This window comes from Propithecus coquereli, unplaced genomic scaffold (genome assembly GCF_000956105.1).
Source record: "Propithecus coquereli isolate 6110/MARCELLA unplaced genomic scaffold, Pcoq_1.0 Scaffold10, whole genome shotgun sequence".
NCBI classification, from domain to species: Eukaryota; Metazoa; Chordata; class Mammalia; order Primates; family Indriidae; genus Propithecus; species Propithecus coquereli.
The window spans coordinates 9,905,990-9,923,434 of record NW_012133858.1 but is presented as its reverse complement, the minus strand read 5'-3'; the positions used below and the strand labels follow the sequence as shown (position 1 = coordinate 9,923,434).

Genomic DNA, 17,445 nt, shown 5'->3' with positions numbered 1-17,445 from the left:
AAAAAAAAAAAAAACAGAGGAGGGGGAGAAAGGGGAAACAACAGAAAATAGAGACCAGGTACAAAGGAACACTGAAGATACACGACTACTTTGTATTTTTTTGCCTGTGACACTCAAGACATTCTTACTGACTTCTGGCCTACTGCCCCAAATTTCTGATCCCTGCTTTATCTTATAAACATAACAAGGGGCCTAAGCTGGTCAGCCTCTATTAAAAGTGTCTAAATGAGTTAATTTACAGATACTTTTTGGTTGGGCGCAGTGACTCACACCTGTAATCCTAGCACTCTGGGAGGCCAAGGCAGGAGGATTGCTTGAGCTCAGGAGTTCGAGACCAGCCTGAGCCAAGAGTGAGACCCCGTCTCTGCTAAAAATAGAAAAAATTAGCCGGGTGTGGTGGTGTACGCCTATATTTCCAGCTTCTAGGGAGGCTGAGGCAGGAGGATTGCTTGAGCCCAGGAGTTAGAGGTTGCTGTGAACTAGGCTAAGACCACAGCACTCTAGCCCTGGTGACAGAGCAAGACCCTGTCTCAAAAAAAAAAAAAAAAAAATTTTAACAGGCACATTTTACACAATTTTTAAATTTTTCCGGCAATATATCTTTAAGAAATTACATAGTTAGTTCCTTTCACGGTAAAGTTATTCATACTTTAAAATACTGAACTTACCCATCCAATTGCTTCAAACATTTTCAAATCAAGTGGATCACCAGAAAGCACTCCTCCAATCTTTGTAAGTGAATGACAAGTAGCCATACAAGCAACAAACTGGGATTTTACCAACACCTCATTGCAAACGTTTTCTTCTGGTAAAAGAAATCTAAACAGAAAATACACTGAATTAGTTTCATATTCTAAAGATGATATTCTAAAAGGCCTTTTCAGGTTTTGTAATTAAAAGAAAAAAAAAAAACTTTTAAATCCAAAACTGAGCTCATAAGTAAAGGAAATTTTCAAGTGCCAGAAATAAGAGAAAGGAAAACCAGAGGGATGTGGACTTGAGCAGATGCTATGGCTGCAGGGGGGGGCGGCAGGGGTGGCACCGCAATACCCTAAGGAGTTACAGTTTAATGCTCACAAAGGAGCAGGAAACAATGTCCTGGCCCCATACAAAGCTGGAGAGTGGGTACTGAGAGAATCCCTCTGACCCAAGAAAGCCAGAGTGCTCTTGAAGAGCTACACACCCTTGGAAAAATGGTAGACTAGAAAAAATTTACCCCCAGACTCAAATGCATAATTAGAATAAGCCTGTCTCTTTTCTCTCACTCAAAAGTTCAAGAAAACTGCTAGTATCTACATATTATTTACTATGTGCCAAGCCATTATTCTAAGAACTTCTACACGTACTGACTCATTATATCTCATACCATAAGAAGGTGTTTCATTATCCCATCATAGATGAGAAAACTGAAACAGGGTGGGGTTAAGTAAGTTGTCCAAGGTTACACATCCTCTAAGTAGCAGAGCAAGGATGAAACAGGAGTCTGGTTTGAAGGCCTCTGAACCACTACACTACACAGAATGAGTTTTGAATTTGAATATATGCTACTGCCTGGTTCAGAAACCCACAAATTACAGAGCAACCTAAGTGTGTCTGGCACCACTGATACCACTGGTACGCTTAGCCAAGTAAAGTTAAAACTTCTCTAGAGGGGAGCTCCCCACAGCACAGCCACGAAGGAGTCTCAAAGAAAAATCCTGCTAAGGATGAGTCCATAATTTAAACATACACTAGGAAACAATTCACCAGGAGAGTCAACAGACATAACAAAGACACAATCAGAATGCCACAAATCTGAGATAACAGAAGGGCAATTTCAAAGAATGCAAAAAAGGGCATTTTTGAGTTAGACTTAGAAAAAGAGTAAGACAATCAGAGAGTGAAGGTGGGGGCAGATTTGGAAAGAACCAAGTACATTTTCTTGTCCAAACATGGTTATGACTCTCAGACGGAAAAAAGACAAAGCATGAGTGGAAGACCACAATGGAAGAAAAAGAAGCTGAAAATTTTGCAGAATTTATGAAAAACATGAATCCATGGAGTCAAGAAGCAAAACACATAAAAAGATCACAGTGAAACTGCAGAAATCAAGGATAAAGAAATATTTATAAAGCAACCAGAGAGAAAAGAGATCACTAAAGACACTAAGATTTCTCAACAAAAATAACAAAAAACATCAGGAGAAAAGGAATAACATCTTCAAAGTGCTGAGAGAACACAACTATCAACTGAGATGTCTGTACAGTTACACCATCACTCAAGAGTGACAGTGAAATAAAACTAATATGTAGTTACAGAAGACGGCAATTTAATCCAGAGGAATGGGATATAAGAAGCAATGGTTAAGATATTTGTACACCTAGGTAAATCTAAGCATGTAGACTATATAAAAGTACAAAATTATAATCATAAATAGTATGTAAATACACAAGGAGGAGGTGGGAGGGGAAAAATAAAATAAAAAACAAATACATAAGAAGAAGAGGAATAATCAAAAGTATTCTACAGTCCATAGGTTTTGGGTGTAAAAGACAGTATTGACTCCCATGAACTTTGGACTATAAGTATGAATATTAATAATTTAAGGACAAACCAGGGGCCGAACACGGTAGCTCATGCCCGTAATCCTAGCACTCTGGGAGGCCAATGCGGGAAGATCATTTGAGCTCAGGAGTTCGAGACTAGCCTGAGCAAAAGTGAGACTCCCATCTCTAAGAAAAATAGAAAAAATTAGCTGGGTGGTGGCGCACGCCTGTAGTCCTATCTCCTGGGGAGGCTGAGGCAGGAGGATCCCTTGAGCCCAGGAGTTTGAGGTTGCTGTGAGCTAGGCTAATGCTATGGCACTCCAGCCTGAGCAACAGAGACTCTGTCTCAAAAAAAAAAAAAGAACAAACTATAAAAGATTAGGATGTATAAACTCAGAAAATGAGAGAAATATAAGAGAATGAGAAAATGTGTATACAAAATTTGGTGTGAGGGATGGCAGAAATAATTTCAAATATATCTGAATAAATGTGAACACAATAGCACAGAAAGATTCAAAGGTAAACAGGTGACAAAAGTATACTACATAAACATTAGGGAAAAGAAAGCTGGTGTAGAGGTATATAAATATTAGATGAAAGAGAATTTAAGGCAACATGCATTAGTAGGGATAAATAAGGTCACAATGTGACATACTACTAAGCAAGAAAATGTAACAACTCTTGAAATTATATGAACTGTACAATACTATCTTTCCAGCTATATAAACCAAAATCTAGCAGACTTCTGAGGGGGGAAAAATGACATAAACACAACTATAGTAGTAAAACATCTGTGCTTCAAAAGGCAACAAAAGCAAAGACATGAGCCAGACACTAGTGGAGTATATTTGTAATACATAGTACTGAAAAGATTACTACCCAAAAAATAGAAGAAATTCTAACAAATGAATAAGATAAAGACTTAACACAATAGAAAGATTAGGATATATCTAATAAACAGACAATACACAGAAGAACGCTAAATGGCCCTTCCCTCCAAAAATGTGAAAAGATGCTCAACTTTTTAGGTAACAAGGAGAATATAAATAAAGCCACAATGAAATACCCATTTTATATCCATTCATTTGGCAAAATTTACAAGTCTGACAATATTAAGTTTGGCAAAAAGATTTTTATCCCCTAAGAAGAGTGTAAGTAAGCACCACCACTTAGATGGCAATTAGGCAATACCTAGTAAAGCTGAACCTGTACCCATGCTATTACCTAGCATTTATACTCATAGGGACCTAGCTCACTGAAACCACATGCTCACAAAAAGTTGTGTGTAAGAATTTTAATTGCAGCACTATTTGTGAAAGTACAGAGAAAAAAGGAGAAAAAATGAAATTATCCCTCAGTAGAAGAACAGACATTATGGTTTAATCATATAATGGAATAAGATAGAACAGTTAAAATTAATAAATTACATCAGTGCATATCAACATCAACAATCCTGAAAACAATGTTAGGAGAGGAAAAAAGCAGCAGAACATATGTACATCATTCATATATGTATTTATAGATTATATATGTAGTGAAAATATAAAATATGCAAACATTTTCAAAACTTCAGAATGGTGACAGGAATAAGGAAAGGGATAGATGGAGACTTTAGTGATTCTTTAATATTTTAATCCTCTAAAAGAAGAGATCTGAAGCAAATATGGCATAATGTCAACTATTTAACCTTAGTGGTAGGTATACAGTTGTCTCTTATATTGCATCCTACATGTTTGAATGTTGCATGTTATTTATTAAAAATCAACTAATAAAGTATCAAGTCTAGCTAATACTTACTGTGCATTTTCCACTCGTTGAATCCCCCAAAGATCTAAGCCATCTTCAGTAAGAGTTCCAGTCTAAAATAAACAAAAAAACAAAACCAATCACATAGTATTAAAAACTACGCTGCGTGTAATACAATGGAGTACTACAAAGAGTTGCGTTTTTTTTTTTTTTTTAAAAAAAGGAAAGAAAGACAAGAAACAGTCAAGATCTCAGCATACTGATAGACTTCTGGACATATGGTCAAAGTGGGAAAACGGGTGCAGAACATATTTATGGTATGGGTCTTCTATGTAAACGGGGGTGGTATGTATCTAACTATATATTTATGTGCGTATATTATCAAAAAAACAACAAAAGGATGCACCAATCAACATATCTATCAACCAATAAAGGACGCCTATTAAAGGAGGGAGGAATTAGGGTACAGGCAGCACAGAGGAATAAGTTAAATGATATCAGGAAAAAGCAATCAGCTGCAAATGACCTGGTTTCTTCAACAAAATGATTGGGGGTGAGGGGCAAATAAAGGCAACTGTTAGAGATTACTTGTAACCAATGTAATCCCTATTTGGATTCTGATTGAAAAATCGAATAGTAAAAATTAGAGATACACAGGTAAATTGGAATATGAACTGGATATTAGATAAAACTCAGGAACTGTTACATTTTTTAAGAGTCATAGTAGTTTTGTGGTCGTATATTTTTTTGAACACCTGATCTTCTAAAGACACATGCTGAGGTAGTTACGGGTGTAATAATATAAAGTCTGATACCACCCCTTCAAAATGAGGGGTAGATGAAAGACTGACAAAAAGCTGACAACTGTTAAAGCTGGTAATGAGTAAATAACAGTTTATTATACATGTACCTTTTCTCCACTTCTGGGTCAGCTTAAAAATTTTAATAATCAAGTTTCCAAAAAAGACCAAACGTAAGTGATATTTCCAGAACAGATAAATATGAAGTAGTTATGGGAGCATATGACCTTTTCTTTTTCTTAACAAAAAAAACGTTTCATATTTTTCTTCTGTAATAATGAAACGCACAAAAATCAAATTCTTATCAAATCAGTTACCAAGAAGAGCTTGATGGAAGGTTTTCTGGTCCAGATTTAATTCTCAAGGTAGAACTTTCAAAACTAATTTTAGCTCAGGAAAGGAGAAACCTTTGTAAAAAGCAAGCTATGTTTCACATAATTCATCATTTTTACATAAAACCATAAAACTGGTAACATCCTTGTAATTTTGAAACATATACTCAATGAAATCATATAGCAGACCCTAAACATACATACTTCAGAGCAATAAAACCACAGAAAATATATGTATATAGAGCCTATTCTGTTAAATAAGAATTACTATCTAAAAACATGAAAGATCATATGATCTTTACTACTACTACTACTACTTACTACTCCTACAAGGCACAATTCTGGATGTGAACAATTAGTTAATTACAGATTTGAACAAATAAGGAATATCCAAAGCATTAAAAATTGAGAAAATTAGCAATTCAGCAAGTGCTCAAATAATGTCATTTTGCTATCATGTTAATGAGGGGAAAAAATCTGATTCCCAGCCTGGGCCACTGTCTGTAAGGAGTTTGCACATTCTCCCTATGTCTGTGTGGGTTTTACTCCAGGTAGTTCGGTTTCCTCCCACATCCCAAAGGTGTGCATATTAGGTGAATGGATTTGTCTAAATGGTCCCAGTCTGTGAGAGAGAAAGAGAGAACGCGCGCGAGCGCGTGCGCATGTGCACCCTGCAATAGGACGGTGTGTCCTATCGAGGGGTGGTTCCTGCCTTGTACCCTGAGCTGCCAGGAGAGTCTCTGGCCACCTGTGACCCTAAAAACTAATAACTGTGTAAATAATTATCTGTTTTTATTAATCTTTCTTAAGTGTGTATATAGCTCGTGTTTATTTCAATGTTTAATATTAGTAGTGTTTTAGGTCTTCATTTAGAAGTCTGGTGATATTTTTGTGAACAGAAATATGCCACAGGAACTTTGGTCCTGTATGTATCAATTAGCCTATGATAAAATTGGTTTCATTATACTTCATCTCGCTTAAAGTCACAATTTTCAAGAATCTATTGATGATGATAATTGAGGATTAATTGTACATAAAAATGATGCATACGCTAAATAATTTGAGAAAGAAGAAAATTAGAGGAACATTAAAGAATATGTACAAATTAGTTGACAAAGAAAATGGAAAACATTAATCTAAACACTTAAAAGCTACAAAGTAATCTTTTGAGGATGATTATGAAACTGAACTAACCTTGTCAAAACAAACAAGATTCAGCTGTCCACAGATATTTATCCTTTGGGGACTAATACAGAAAATACCAATCTTTTTCAGTCTTCTCTGAGCATACACAATACCAGCAGTCATTGCAGCAGGAAGTGCAGGTGGCACAGTAATTGTAATGATATCAAGAGACTCAATAATTATTACTCCGACTTCTACCTACAATTAACACAAAAATAAGTGTCAAACTCCCAATATTAAATAAGTACTAATTTGATGTGGACATTTCCTTAGTGAAAACCTACAAACCATTTTCAATTTTATATTTAAGTGTGTATGTATATACATCTATTAACCATTTAAAATGTTTTCCCGGCCAGGCGCAGTGGCTCACGCCTGTAATCCTAGCTCTCTGGGAGGCCGAGGCGGGCGGATTGTTTGAGCTCAGGAGTTCGAGACCAGCCTGAGCAAGGAGTGAGACCCCGTCTCTGCTAAAAATAGAAAAAATTAGCCGGGCATGGTGGCGCATGCCTGTAGTCCCAGCTACTGGGGAGGCTGAGGCAGTAGGATCGCTTGAGCCCAGGAGTCTGAGGTCGCTGTGAGCTAGGATGACGCCATGGCACTCTACCCCAGGCAACATAGTGAGACTCTGTCTCAAAAAAAATAAATAAATAAATAAAATGTTTTCCCTTCAGAAAGTCTGCAAAATAGAAAACTCAAAGAATTGTTAATGGATTATAGACTGACAGCTATTTTTTTTTTTTTTTTGAGACAGAGTCTCACTCTGTTGCCCGGGCTAGAGTGCCGTGGCATCAGCCTAGCTCACAGCAACCTCAAACTCCTGGGCTCAAGCGATGCTCCTGCCTCAGCCTCCCGAGTAGCTGGGACTACAGGCATGCGCCGCTATGCCCGGCTAATTTTTTTTTCTATATATTTTTAGTTGTCCAATTAATTTCTTTCAATTTTAGTAGAGACAGGGTCTCGCTCTTGCTCAGCCTGGTCTTGAACTCCTGAGCTCAAACAATCCATCTGCCTCGGCCTCCCAGAGAGCTAGGATTACAGGCGTGAGCCACCGCGCCCGGCCTTGACAGCTATTTTTAAAAGACACTTCTCTCTCACTTTCATAGTCCTACGTATTTCACACATGACACACTTCAAAACAAATTCGACAAACTTTATCAGATACTGACTCGTTCCACAAGCACCACACTGTGCCAGTCTCTATAGGGGATAGAAAAGGGAAATCTGACAACGTCCCTTAGAGATGCCTTCAATTAAGTCATCAAAAATCATTTTAATATTATATATTCTATCCCAGAGGCCAAAGAGAAAATAAAGCTTTTGGTGAGTATGTGGGGTCTTTTTTTCCTTTTTTTTTTTTTCTTTAAAGTCACAAAAGAGCAAGTAAAAGACAGCATCTAAGTCAGAGCCATCCAAAAGAACTGTCTGCTATGATGGATATGTTCTATAACTGTGCTTTCTAAAATAACAGTTATCAAACTCCTGCCTTTAATGCTAAATTAAAATTAAGTTAGCTTAAAAACAAACAAAAACATTATTAGCTTAAAATTTTAGTTCCTCAGTCTCACTAGCCACATTTCAAATCCTCAATAGCCACATGTGATAAACAATTAAGGATCAAATCTTATAAGTGGAGTCCTACATACATACCTCATTTAAAATGCTATTGATAATAGTGTAGACAAATCCAATGCCAGCCACTGCCACAAGACATAGTAGAAACAAGTAGGCATCTCTGTAGAGTTTAAAATCAGTCGGTTTGGGATACAGTATGGAACGGACAAGCTGTCCTTTGGAAGTACTAAATCCTTTCAAAAAATTAAAGAAGAAAATTACTTATATTTGTATAAGGAAATGAGAATTATCTCCCAACACAGAATCTCTTTTTAAATATTCAGTGGGTAACAAATATGCTAAAACATGCAAGAAGAGATTAAATAAAATGTTTTCTACCTGTTCTAACTACTACGGCTTTGACAAGTTCTCCGGTGTAGAAACGAGTCTGAATAACAGTCGTACCACAAAACAAAGTATGTCGTTTATGTGTTTCTGGATTATATAACTCATCTCCCATTCCTTTTATGTCCACTGAAGGATTTGGCAAATTGGTCTTTGTCACTGGAACGCTTTCTCCTTAAAAAAAATAAAAGTACATAAATTATTAAATGAAAGCAATATCAAACACAAAACAATCTTAAAGTTTTAAAAATCCTAAATGTTACATACTGTTTACAATAGTTATTAAGTGTTCTATATGTGAATAACACGGCTTAAACAATTAGCTTTTTGTATACCGATTTCCTCACCTAGGAATACCAAATTTTTTGTCTCCTACAATAATTCCAGGAAGTGATTTGTGATTCAAAGGTAACACTAGTTTATATTATATATTTGGAAACGACTGTTGTAGAATTTGAAATAATTTCAAAAAGAGAGCAAGTAGCTGCTATAGCCGCTGTATGTGTTCTCTCATCCCTAATAACTAAAGTGGAAAGCACTCTTGTTACCTCAAGTACACAAAAGATGTGAAGGCCTACCTCTAACCCCCTCACCTCACCCCCAAAATAAGGAAGAGAAAAGGCATCTGAGCAAGGGAGCGAAGAGAAGAATAAGTAGTATGGAGTTTCTCTCAAACTATCACAAACAGCCAAATTCTTCTTGAAATTTTATTTTATCCTCTGTAGTAGTCACTCTTCTTGTTTCAAAGAAGGTAAGTATATAGGAATATGTATATGTGTAAGTGTATGTTTTAAGACAAGACTCTTAATAGTTTCAAAATACATTATGCAGGAATCATTTTCTAGCCAGACTATGATAATTTTTTTTAAAAAAATCATATTACTAAAGAAGATATAAAGCTCCACACCTCCAGATTGTGAATTTCCAAAGGGAAGTCATTTTACAATTTTTTTTTTTTTCTGAGACAGATCTTGCTCTGTTGCCTGGGCTACAGCACAGTGGCCCGATCATAGCACACTGTGACCTCACACTCCTGGCCTCAAGTGATCCTCCTGCCTCTGTGTCCCAAAGTAATGGGAGTGCAGCTGTGAACCACTGCACCTGGCCAAGAAGTCATTTTAAAGTCTACTTCTCCTCAGTTCAAGAAAAATATAAAATCTTTATTTATTCCCACTTTTCACACATCAAATAGGGAAACAAATACTATATGTTGCATTTTCTGCAGGCAAGGGACTTCTTTCCTCTTTCTCTACTATAAACCATTTCCTCATGTCAAAAAAGTGGCCAGTGGCAGGCCAAGAGATGTGGCCAACACCAGCATAGTACTTTAGTAGCACAGCTGAGTATATATAATGCAGAATTTGGTCTACTCAGAATTCAAAAATCTTCAAAATCCATAACATTAATTACATTCATGAGTAAAGATACAAATGACATAGCTAATTCTGAAAAAGCTTAATCAGTAACTGCTTAATCCTAATATCATTATAAACAATTTGTGTGATATTTACTCATTTAGTTTAGTTTACCTGTTAACATGCTTTCATTTACAATGCAGGTACCATTAATAAGTACTGCATCACAAGGCATGATTGTCCCATTTAATGGAATGACCATGACATCTCCAGGCACCAGGTCTGTAGAAAAGATCTCTTCTATTTCTGAATTTAAAGAAAGAAAGAAAACTCTGAGAAGAATATTCTTTAACTTGGAATAAAACTATAGCAAACAATCTATCCAATGGTCACTTGATCTCAATAATAAGTTAATAATATAATGGGGTTAAAGTAGGTAAATCCCAATAAATGGAAAGTTTTGACTAATAAGATCACTAGGCAAACAAAGTGTGGTGTGTCAGCTAGTTTGTCTCCTGATGGGATGCCAAACGGAGCACAGGTGATGCCAAGTACCCTCCAACCAACCAAGTCAGTAACTTCAACACTCTTGACAACTGTCAATGGTCAATTTTAGCTATTTAGCAGTCTCAGAAAATAGACACAATGAGTCCACACAGAAGATCCCCCTGAAACAGGTAAAATAAATTCAGATTTCTAATAGTCCCACAGAAACAACAAGAAGCACTGAAAAATTTAACATTCTTTCAACAGCATTTTTTATAGTATTCTTTTTCTCACTGTCACTGTCTCATTACCTTCTCAATATTCATAAGTTAGTTTTTTTAAATTATTTTAAATATTACTAAATTTATTAAATAAATTAAACATTATAATATTTTATCTAGTTCATTATTTCTCTATAAATTTAAGTTAGCTAAACACTTTTTGAAAAGATCTTGCCAGGGGAAAAGGTTTTCTTTAGGATCACTTTATATTTAGGCATTCTCTCTCTTTTCCTCTCATTCTCCCCTCCCCTCTCACCCCCCACACCTGTCTCAGGTTAACACTGTGCTCAGAAGACAGTCACACTAGTTTATAAATGCAGATGGGTGAGGAGAAAGCAATTGTTTTGTTATGTTTGTCTGTAAGACAAATACTCTTCTCTCTTTCCTTTCTAAAAAAAAAAAAAGAAAAGAAAGTCATTTACTAAATTATGAGGAAATAACTTTTATAGAATATTTAGCACATAGTAGGTGTATTAATCTTCATTTTTTTAAAATAAGGCCCCTATTGTAAAACTCGACTTTCCTTAAAGCTTTAATGCCACTTGAAATTCTATTCCTTTTAGGTGTACCAGAAAACAAAATATCAGTGATATGTAAGACTATACAAAGGGGGTAAGGAAGATAAAAGTTGAAAGGTATGTCTGTTTTAGCATCCCCAATAACTTCAGCAGCAGCAGAGCAAGAAGAGGAGAAGTACCAATAAACCACATATCTCCAAGACAGCAGCTAGGGGAGGAAGATCCTCCCAGCTAAAGTAGCAAGTGGCCAGGAAGCACAGGAAGGGAAATCCCTTGCGTGTAGTCTACCGAGTTAAGAGAATGGAGACTGATTTGGTATTCTGGATAAATCAAAGCGGCTACTGCCTCTTCTTTACCTCTTCAACATCTCACCAGATAAACTTACATATCCAAAACATTATCCTTCCTACAATCCTCCTCCTCTTCCACGTTTTCCTATGTAATTAAATAGCACCAACATCCATCCACACAGCCTGACACATCTCCATGATCTAATATCCAATGATTCACCACATCCTGTTCAATATTCACATTTATTATCTTTCAAACGTATTCTCACTTCTCTTCATCTCTACAGCTCCTACCTTGATAAAGAGGCCATGCCCTCAGTATTATACCCCTCTAAACCAGTTTGCACATGGAAGCCAAATGATATCACTTCCTTGCTTCAAACCCTTCAATGGCTTTCCACTGCCTTTTGGACTGAGTCCAAATTCCTTAACATTTATTGCCTTAGAAGGCCCGCTGTCAATTAATTGCTCCATCTGCCACACCAAATTTCTGTTGGTTCTTACAATGACCACATGATTTCTATTAATAATTTCCAGGCCTCCGGGCATTTAATACCCTCTTCTCCCCACTCTCACCTTCCCCTTAGCAACTTCTCACCTACCTTTTACCTGACTAATACAAACAGTCACCACTTAAAAATACATCAAAGAAGCTATTCCTGATACCTACAGTAAATGAGCTCTCCCTAACTTGTAAGACCTGGCCTCTCCCTATCACAGCATTTGTCACACTTTATTGCTACTGTTTATCATCTGCCCCTAGACAGAATCCCCAGAGCCTAGCACAGTGCCTGTCACATAGAAAAGAAAAATAGTTTTACATAAGTGAATGAATCTGATACACTCTCAGGAATCCAAACATATATCTTTAGTTCTTAAAAAACGAATGCATTAATATATGTATAATGGCCGGGGGGCGCAGTGGCTCACGCCTGTAATCCTAGCACTCTGGGCGGCCGAGGCGGGTGGATTGTTTGAGCTCAGGAGTTCGAACCCAGCCTGAGCAAGAGCAAGACCCTGTCTCTACCAAAAATACAAAAATTAGCCGGGCATGGTGGCTCATGCCTGTAGTCCCAGCTACTCAGGAGGCTGAGGCAGAAGGATTGCTTGAGCCCAGGAGTTTGAGGTTGCTGTGAGCTAGGCTGACGCCACGGCACTCATTCTAGCCCGGGCAAAAGAGTGAGACTCTGTCTCAAAAAAAAAAAAATATATATATATATGTATAATACCTTGGGCTTACTTCACACAACAGTGCTTAGTGGGTATCTTTTTTGGTTTATTTTTCCAATGGTCACTTCAAGTACTTACCTTCATTTACTCTACAAACTGAAACTCTCACAGTACTGTGAGCTGCCACCATGTCATGCAACATAACATATTGCTGAAAGAGGAAAAGGAAATTAAAAACAAGCCCATATGAACCCATTCCTCCCTCAGTAAGTGAATACAATAAATGCATACTACTCTGCCTTTATAAAATGTCAAGAGTCAGAGATTCAGAGATTATTCACTGTTTTAGCTCAAGACAAAATAAGGACTTTAATGAGACTGTTTTAATGAAACAGTAGAACCAGCCTTCCAGTATTCCAGTCTGTAATAAGCAACTATAAATCTCTGTATCTTCTAAGCAGTCAAGTGGTAGTCTGACTCTAAAACATACCTGCCTTCCCCCCAACCTCCAAAAAAACCCAAACAAACAAGGTAGGGGAAGAAGGAAAGAGTATATATTCATGCAACTAAAATACTGCGTTGAGTATTTACCTTGTATCAAGCTATTATACTCAGCTTATATGTTATTACAAAATACAAATACAGTTGTGAAACCCATAATAAATTTGGACTTACTTTTCTAATAGAATATAGTGAGCTTACAATGGATACTAGGGACATAATCACAATCGCTAGAGCATAGTAATAGTATTCATCAGTGCACCACAGTATAACACTGAACAGCTGGAAAATGTAAAATGGGTTGAGAACCTAGAAAACAAGATGTTTAAGTTAAAGTGAATGAGATATAACCATGCAGATTCTCCACTTTTTCACTGACAAGTAACCAGATACCTATAGGATACATTATATAGTACCCAAACAGCAACATTTATCATCTTAAAGAGTAAGACAATATGTTATCATATTCTTGTTTATCATTAAACTACCAGAATTTAGCTAAATAAGCTAAATTTAAATTATTGGCATCCATTTAGATTCATACCACCCAAATATAGATTTGGCTAGAAAAGGCTAAAGTGTATAAATTTAGCTGTTCTGCATTCTGCTTTAGCAATAAAATACATTCATTTCTAATGTGCTCTAGGCTAGTAATATGCAAAACACTTAATCAAATGGAATAAATGTTTACTTATCATGAACTCAAAACACAAATTTACTTATATGTCAAAAGTCCACTGAAGTCCAAAGGGAAGATAAAAGTTAATGGGTTATATATATTGTTTTGCTTTCTCTAAGAAAATAATTAGTAAACCCTGAATGAAAAAGAGATAAGGGACAATGAATTTTGCTTACCCAAATGTCATGACATTTTATCAATTTCATTAATAACCCCCCATTGTCTTAAAATTATTGCTTCTGTAATTATCAAAGCACTTTCATATACATAGTCCTATTTTACCTCAAAACCAAATGAGATAACTAGAAAAAACTTATTATTCCAAGTTTATAGATAAAGGAGTAGCAGATAGAAAGGTTTACTAAAGACTAAAGTTAGTTACTGATGGAAACATATTACACTAATCAGGCTTTCCAATTCCTAATCACTACACTATGCTATGTTCATTAGCAAGACCATATGGCCACTCTTAGGAACTGATGGCAAACATTCTTATTTCTACTAAAACTATTCACCCAATACAACTAATTCTTGATCTTTAGCCAAAAACCACAACAAAGACTGGAAAGCCTAACGGCTAGGCAAAGACACTTACTCCCTTCCTTTACATGCCCATAATCCTTTATTCACACCTCTGTATGCACTTACAACTGAACAGTCCAGTCACTACAGTAACTACTGACATGTTTCCCCCCAGACTACAATGTAAGCTTCTCAAGGTGGATCATCATGTCATGTTTAAAATTCCAAACTTCTGGGATAATGCCCCATCTCCCATAATGTACCACAAAATACCACATGAAAAAGAAAATATGATGAACTGATTTTTAAAAACGAAGGGAAAAAAAGACAGGTAGATGTGTCTGTAAGATAAGGAAAGACTTAAATGTGTAATTTCTTGAGAGTAAAAACAAGTCAACATTTAATAAAAGCAAAATTATACAAATTTTTTTTTAAATCTATGCCCCGAATTCTCTCTCCACTTTTACCTTTCAAATGAAATAATAAGGAAAGAAAAGTTAGGAAACAGAAAACCAAGAATATCTTGTTACTTAATAATAACTCTTTCCAAACTGACAAATCTATTGATCACAACTGTTAAGTTATATACAATAGTCTTACCTCTTTGATTAGGAGTTTAAAAACAGAAGGCACTTTCACAGTAATTTCATTTACTCCATAAAGCAATTTCCTATAACAGGAAAATATAGTAATAGTATTACATTATATTATATAATTATAGTATAATTTAGTAAAGACATTATATTAGATAAAGCTCAAACCACGGACTACTCTTAAATTCATGTTTCTAAATACTTGTCTTCTACAATTCAAACTCTCTACGTATAATATTTAAATCAAGAAATCAATGCTAGATAACTACTAAAGCATTTTATTTTGTCTGACATCTTTATATGTGACAACTATCTTTCCCATTAGTCTATAACCATGTGAGCAAAAGGTTCTCTTCTCCAACCTTGAAAACAATTTAATAATTTTGAATTAGAATTCATTTTTGCAAGAAACCAAATAAATATGAGGGATCTTTTATTATTTTTCTAATAAGAATACTGTGCTAAGAGTGTTCATTTCAAAACACTGTACGTTTGACTTTTAGAAAAAATGCTTTTGGCTAGGCATGGTAGCTCACATCTGTAATCTGGGCACTCTGGGAGGCTGAGGCAGGAGGACTGCTTGAGCTCAGGAGTTCGAGACCACCCTGAGCAAGAGCAAGACCCCATCTCTACTATAAATAGAAAAAAATCAGCCAGCGTGGTGGTGTACACCTGTAGTCCCAGCTATTCAAGAGGCTGAGGCAAGAGGATTACTTGAGCCCAAGAGTTGGAGGCTGCAGTGAGCTATGATGATGCCACTGCACTCTACCCAGGGCAATAGAGCAAGACCGTCTCGAAAAAAAGAAAAAATGCTTTTAAAAACTTATTTAAATCCTTCTATTTAATTCCTTTTCATAGTAATTTGTATATGGTATAGTAATTCTTGTCTTTTATGAAGTATAAGTCTGAATGAGTCATTTTTTGGTGTGTTTTAACCATTTGAAAGAACATGCTACAAAAGTACAAGAAAATTTCTAATTTAACTTGAAAATGGCATTTATCTTTAAAATATGCAATACATTGGTATATTTTTATGCTTTAACAAAGGATAACAATTAAAAAAATTATGTCTCCCAATTTACAAATTCTCACTGTTATAAATTTGAGCTCATGCTTACAGTTCCAAAAAAGGTATTTCAGAAAATCTAAGATGCTATCAATTGTAAGACATTCCATTACTTTCCGTATGATCAAGAAAGATAAAAAATGCTGTCAAGTAAAAGACAACACTCCACCAACTGTATGACACATGCCAATTTCAGAAATGTTAAAATGTGAGAAAATGTGCACCTCAGAATTGATGAAATATGGTATAATTTCAGGGGTATCAACTTCAAAATATTAGCCTTAACATTTTTATAACTCTTAAAACTGAGATAGTCTTACCCAAATAAAATATCAATACATTCTCAACTACTCTGTCTGTAATATTTAAATGCCTATTAATATGTATAACTATATGGCAAAGGGTTGACTGTATATAATAGTGATTTTAGGAATTTTGAGAATAGATCTAACTTTAGTTGGATAAAAATTACCTGTAGGCATGCATCCCCTTTGTCAGTCCTGCACTATGCTTTTCATAAATTGACGTACAAGAAACACCTTCATCCAGTCCCCTAAATAAATCCAAAGTTTTTACTTTAAACAATGTTTAAAATATCCAAATTTCTTAACGCCTCATTTTTCTATATGCCTGATTTTAAAACTGTGACTTCCTTACAAATTTCTTAGAAATTTTTACAAAAATTTAGATATAATGAATGAGAATTTTAAAGTCTCAAATTAAGATAAGCAGTAATTAAGTCTAAGTCTCAAACACAACAACTTTTCAGTTATCCAATGCATTCATCACATGATAAGATGGCTCTAAATACTCAAGTTATTATCATTATCCTTTAAGGCTGTACCAAAGGTTTAAGAACCAATAATTAAACTAAAAAAATCTGAGGTAAAGCATAACTAACTTGAGAATTCCAAACTAAAAATGAACAAGTTTCACTTTTTACCTATCTGTAGTTTCTCCTTTTCAGTTTTTTATTAAAACTAAGAAATCCTATTCATTTTCTTCTATCTCCACAAAACCACCAACCCAAATCCTTCCCTAAGCTAATGCACACCTAGGTCAGAAGTATAGAATTTATGAATCATAGACAATACCTAAAGTCTGTAATAATTCTAACTGGAATTCAACTAACATATCTACTTTTTCCAAAAGTGTCTTAATTATGCTTAACTGAGATACCAGTTATAGAAAAGAGAATCTTACACATACTTAATTCAAATCCTTTCCCCCTTTTCTCAGACAGGAAAGGTAAGCTTCATGATTCAGTGCTATCACTAGGATAAGTTTAAATTTTATTAAGTTTCTATGGCTGGTAAAAGCCACGCAGCAAGTATGTTTGACATTTCTTCCCACTGAGGTTGACGACTTCTCCATAAGGCAGCAGGGGCCAGTGCCAAGTCAAAAAAATTTTAACGGGGGTCTGGGTGCGGTGGCTCA

At 35.6% G+C, this 17,445-nt stretch overlaps 1 protein-coding gene across 4 annotated transcripts in view; it reads right to left on the bottom strand.

The window, feature by feature from the left end:
* Positions 1-17,445, bottom strand: part of ATP13A3 (ATPase type 13A3) — a 103,333-nt gene that overhangs the window by 36,030 nt on the left and 49,858 nt on the right. For all 4 annotated transcript variants that reach the window (XR_001137374.1, XM_012641772.1, XM_012641781.1 and 1 more), the window contains exons 6-15: positions 16,481-16,561; positions 14,950-15,019; positions 13,323-13,457; positions 12,786-12,858; positions 10,077-10,208; positions 8,542-8,721; positions 8,239-8,396; positions 6,598-6,786; positions 4,323-4,384; positions 669-819 (exon numbers count right to left, since the gene is read on the bottom strand). Coding sequence is in view for 3 of the 4 variants with exons in the window: in XM_012641772.1 (XP_012497226.1) it covers positions 669-819; positions 4,323-4,384; positions 6,598-6,786; positions 8,239-8,396; positions 8,542-8,721; positions 10,077-10,208; positions 12,786-12,858; positions 13,323-13,457; positions 14,950-15,019; positions 16,481-16,561 (1,231 nt within the window). In the remaining variant the exon portion in view is untranslated. The remainder of the gene's footprint in view (positions 1-668; positions 820-4,322; positions 4,385-6,597; positions 6,787-8,238; positions 8,397-8,541; positions 8,722-10,076; positions 10,209-12,785; positions 12,859-13,322; positions 13,458-14,949; positions 15,020-16,480; positions 16,562-17,445) is intronic.